Below are 5,073 nucleotides of genomic sequence, written 5' to 3'. Positions count from 1 at the left end.
CGCTTCTTCATCGGCCATCTCGCCGGCTGCTTCGCCGACCGCCTCGCCAGTCGCCGAGTTGCCATCTCGCCCCGACACTCGAGCTCGAGCCGGCGTTCATCACCCGAGACTACGGTACTCCAGCGACGAGTATCTTCTCGCCGCCGGCACCACTGAGCCGTCACCGATCCCTGCGTCCGCTCGCGAAACCCTTTGTGATCCTCACTGGCTTTCCGCGATGCAAGAAGAGTTCGACGCTCTTCAGCGGAACCTTGCTGAAGAGCGTCGCGCCCCCGATGCTGAAGAGCGTCGAACTCTCGGTATACTGTAGCATGAGCCTGGCGCACGCACAGATAGTCAGACCACGGCTACCTTTCATGTACTTTTCCTTCATGTTCTTGTTGGAGTGGGTCAAGATCGATGGCGTGCTTGTCAGAGACACGGAGTTGAATGTGTCGAGGTCGATGGCGTGCTTCTAGAGAAGAACATTACCTTTGTTTCTCATACCATCTAGGATTCTTGGGACTTTAATTATCATCATCCACTCATGTCCTGCTGTTGTTTTCAAATGTTGGTTGGGCTAAAAAAAATCCTACATGTCCTTTGTGGAGAAGCATATGTGAGCTGCATTTGAGAAATGCTCTCAGCATTGGGTTGCTAATATTAAAAAGGAGGATATACAATTTTGTGACATTTTGGCTCACGGTAAGGTCCTTTAATAAATGGCCTCTGTATAGTCTTATCTTTTGCGATCCTCTTAGCTTTGATTCTGGTTGCAACTAGCAAATGAGAAGTCCGTTGTGTTGTAGGTTTCCACTGAAAACCTGAAGCTAGCATGTCACGTGAGCAATACACCTCACCGGCGGCAATACATGTTCATCACGCTCATATCCTGATGAATGTGATCAATCAAATAGCAACTAGTAATGGTTAAGGTAATTCTTTCAGAATTGACTGAACAAAAGTTCAATTTGATGGTTCCGAAGAGTGGCTGTCACCACCACTTAACAATGGTAGTTAAGTGTTCATATGTCGAATAGCACGAATCTGCGCATAACAATGGTAGCATGTTTGTTCAGGAGCATGTCTTCTGAACTAAAACGAAACCAAGCAAGTACTCCCTCCGTTCCTAAATAAAGTCTTTGGAGGGATTCCACTATGGACCACACACAGAGCAAAATGAGTGAATCTACACTCTAAAATGCATCTATATACATCTGTATGTGGTTCATAGTGAAATCTCTACAAAGACTTATATTTCGGAATGGAGGGAGTACATCAGTAGCGCCAGCACTGAAAGTGATCGTTTCATTCTTGACAGAGACCTCGTACATATGGTTTGTGCAACAGCCAGGCAAGCATGCAAACGGCAAAATTCAGACATGGTGTTCATTTCAGTTCAGACAAAGCATGCATGCAGCAAAGTTCAGTCAAATGAACTCTTTCCTGGTAAGGCGTGAAGCGCAAGCGCGTTTTAAGTGGATGACAAGTAGCACGTCAAGGCAGCCAGAAAATAAAATAAGGCATTGCACTAGATCGTTTGGAGTCTCCAAACCATGTACTAAGGAGAAGAAACTAAGCAACCCAATGTACTGCCTTTTACTTAGGCCTGAAGGATAAAAGATGGAAAGGCGTTCAGTACTACTGGAGTGGTGCCCAGGAAATGCAGCTCAGCTCATCTTTGATTGCACCCGCCAAAGCTTACCACTGACATATGTACATACCATCCAGCAACTCCCAGTTATAGGCCTGTTCTTCACATGGCATTTCTGTTACATAAAAAAGGAGAAACAAAACAAGGATCAGTTCAGATGAAGGTAAGTAACTATGCACTAGACGATCTAGAAAATTGACAAAACATGTACTAGAATGACGGCAGCCAAATGTTATGCGGCACTCAATGATATAATTGCTCAATCAATGCAGATTCAGTGCTCTGCTATCACAAACCAACATATTTTTCTTCCTTGTATATGGTCCGAACAGTCAAGCTGGTCATGGAAGGTAAAGGCCACCCAAGTACCATCTTTTCAGACTGGAGTATACACTTGCGATGCAGGACCAAAGTATCCTGATTATGGTAGTATTCGACTCGGAAAAAACATGCACTAACAAAAGTGTACATGTGTAAACTACACAAACCAGAGTTAAGGTCTATGTGAGCAGTAGCATGCTTCATCATAAAGAAATGGAAAACTGATTTTATATCTAAATAACATTCTATAAGAAACAAGTATGGACAATCTCACACAAAATAACTCGAGTTCATACTATGTATATGACTGAGAAGTGGAGATGACAGAAACGAACTTCCATTCTTCCAATTGCTAACCCATTGCTCTCTAAATTCCCTTTCAGTATCCACATTGTCATTCTCAACTCAGTTGACCATTAACTCACATGTGTCGGACACCATAATCCTACAATACAAAAGTCCCCCCTCTATGGTAATCCAACAAAACAGTACAATTCAAGCCACATTAAAAAAGAGCAGAGTATCATCTTATGGTCACGAAAAGCATCTCAAATGGTGCTGGACTAGTTTATCGAAAATGGCCTAGGGAATCAGTCGTATATCTACCACCATTCCACAGTTTATACATAGTGCAAAGGTTGCAAAGCTGGAATAGTGCAAACTGTTTCCATAACTATTCTATTATGATGGTACATTGATCTGAGCTAAGAATTTCAATTGTAGAGCACATGGCAAAACAAAGCAGCAGCATAGAAAAGAAGAATAACACGATGCACATTGCAAAGCTTTTGCAACCTCAACAAAAGCAGTACAAAAATTATCTGAAGGGCCAAAAGGCAAACCTTGCCGTTGCAGGATCATCCTTGAGCGCAGGGAACTTTGGAGGCCATATCATCATGAAAGGATGTATATCGCCCAAATATCGATCCTCGTTTGTCACCTCATACACTGTATGCAGTGTCCTGCACTTGATATCCAAGTAGAGTGCGCATTGACACATCATCTCCAGCAACACATACTCGGCATTGTCCCCCACCTGTTTTATTTGGAGAAAAGCATTGCCATCTAGCATACTCAAACCAGCAAACTTGCCACGCAGACAAATGTTGTGGACCAGCAACCAATCGTCCCCCTTATGGAGCCAGATCCGGAGTTCAAGCTCTTTCAAATGGACGAGGTATACACCAGCAGAATCGTCTACCCGTGACAAGATGGTGTTTCTCGCGACGTGCTCGACCCCTTGTGGGAGCTGAATCGTCGAGAATGTCGAGTCGGTCAAATCCAAAACAACAACGTCGCTCTTGGCGGCTGGCATATAGATCTTATTGTCGACAAGCACGGCTTCCAAATCCGGCCGTGGAGGAGGGATCTGGCCAATGGTCAAGCTATGGATAACCCAAACACCATCTTGCAACATATAGACATACGCCGTATGTTTCCTGTCCACGGTAGACTGCATCGACACGTAGAAGTAGGACACGCCGTCGCCTTCTTCCTTGGACAGGACTTGAGTGTATGTGTAGGAAGAGCCGAACCGGAGCCGGGGGACTGGGAACCCGGGGAAGACGACGCTGCCTTTCTGGGGGCACAGCAGGCTATGCGCCCGGAGCGTCGACCGGGTTTGGTCGTGGTCGTGGCGCTCGTGCCTCATGAGCAGACTGCCGTTCCGGCAGTCCATGATGGAGCTCGGCGCGCCGTGCTCTCTCATGTAGGCGCCCAGGCTGGAGGCCGCGCGGCGCACCACCGCGGCGAGCTCCGGGCTCCGGCGGCTGAGGCGGAACTGGCACGAACCGCGGGACGGTCGGCGCCGCCGAACAGTCCACCTCGACGATGTAGAACCCGAGGAGGCGCCGCGGGTTCCGCTCGCGGAACCGGCGGAGGAGCTCGTGGCGGGAGGCGCGGTGGAGCCAGCGCCGGCAGACGGAGGCCGCGCGGACGAGCGTGGTGGGGAGGCCGACGCGGAGGAGGATCTCGGCGAGCAGGTCGTCGTCGTCGAACACCTTGGATACCGACGCCGGCGGCGGCGGCAACGGCGTTTCGGACTCCATTTTGGCGGCGCGGAGGAGGATCTTGGCGAGGAGTCCGTCGTCGTCGAGCGCCCTGGATTCCGCCGGCGGCGGGTGCGGCGTATCGCCGTCCATTTTGGCCGGAGTTGGGGATCTGGGCTGGGCAGGAGGAGGTGCACGAAGGGGAACAAATAACCGATTCCTCGTCTTCCTGGGCCTGCTCTGGCCCATCGAAGCCCAAACCACATTACATCTCTGATCTCTCTCAGCCGAGCATGGAACTGACTGAGCAAAACAAAACAGTTACCCCATAACACAGCCGTGATTTTTGATGATGGGGTTTTGAAAAGAATGAAATCTGCTCAGTTCAGTCTGCGTATAGGATGATCATGACAACGAAAAAAAGGAGGAAAGATTGGTTGGAGGAGCGAGCTGGGTCCTCAAATAATGAGCGTTTCTAGGGAACTATATGAAAAGCGAGGGTTCCGGCGGAGCTCAAAAACTTTTGGAGGCGTCTGTCAAAGAATTCACTACCAACAGAGGATGTACGCAAGAGCGGAAATATGTCGAATCACGAGGTGTGTTTTGCGTGCGGGGCACAAGACTCTTGGAGACACAGTTTACTTGAGTGCAATATGGCGAGATGTGTTTGGGCATTAGTGGACCATGACCTCCTGGAGCATATGATAGCCATGTCAGAACCTTCTACCCGCGCTTGGTTATTCTCATTGATGAGTGTGTTGAATCACGACGAGTTGACAAAGTTGACACTCACTTTATGGGCCATTTGGTATGCTAGGAGAAAGCTAATTCACGAATGGATTAACCAAAGTCCATATGCAACGCATAATTTCGTTGTTAACTTCATAGCTGAATTTGATTAGCTAGATGCGTTCCAGAACCTCCCGTATAGATTGTCACTGAACAAGCTAGCCAAAATTTCAAATGGATCCCGCCGGCTGAGGGTTTTGTAAAGTTCTATGCTGGTCATTCATGGCTTGACGGATCCGCCGACGCTTGAAGCTATTGCATACAGAGAAGGTCTTTATTTGGTGCAAGATCTTGGGATGGTTCACCTCCAAGTCGCGTCGGATTGCAAATAGGTAGTATATC

The 5,073-nt window shown here is 48.1% G+C and overlaps 1 protein-coding gene across 1 annotated transcript; it reads right to left on the bottom strand.

Annotated features, from left to right (window-relative positions):
• Window positions 1–1,429: 1,429 nt before the first annotated feature.
• Window positions 1,430–4,208, bottom strand: LOC123138654 (uncharacterized). The gene is made up of 2 exons (XM_044558595.1): window positions 2,797–4,208; window positions 1,430–1,748 (listed from the first exon to the last, which is right to left on the bottom strand). Exons 1-2 carry the CDS (start codon window positions 4,206–4,208, stop codon window positions 1,736–1,738), a joined length of 1,425 nt encoding a protein of 474 aa, XP_044414530.1. The 3' UTR covers window positions 1,430–1,735.
• Between the last annotated feature and the right edge of the window lie 865 nt (window positions 4,209–5,073).

The sequence above is a fragment of the Triticum aestivum genome, chromosome 6B (genome assembly GCF_018294505.1).
Source record: "Triticum aestivum cultivar Chinese Spring chromosome 6B, IWGSC CS RefSeq v2.1, whole genome shotgun sequence".
In the NCBI taxonomy this organism is placed as follows: domain Eukaryota; kingdom Viridiplantae; phylum Streptophyta; class Magnoliopsida; order Poales; family Poaceae; genus Triticum; species Triticum aestivum.
The sequence above is the reverse complement of the archived record's forward strand: the minus strand, read 5'-3'. Positions and strand labels throughout refer to the sequence as shown.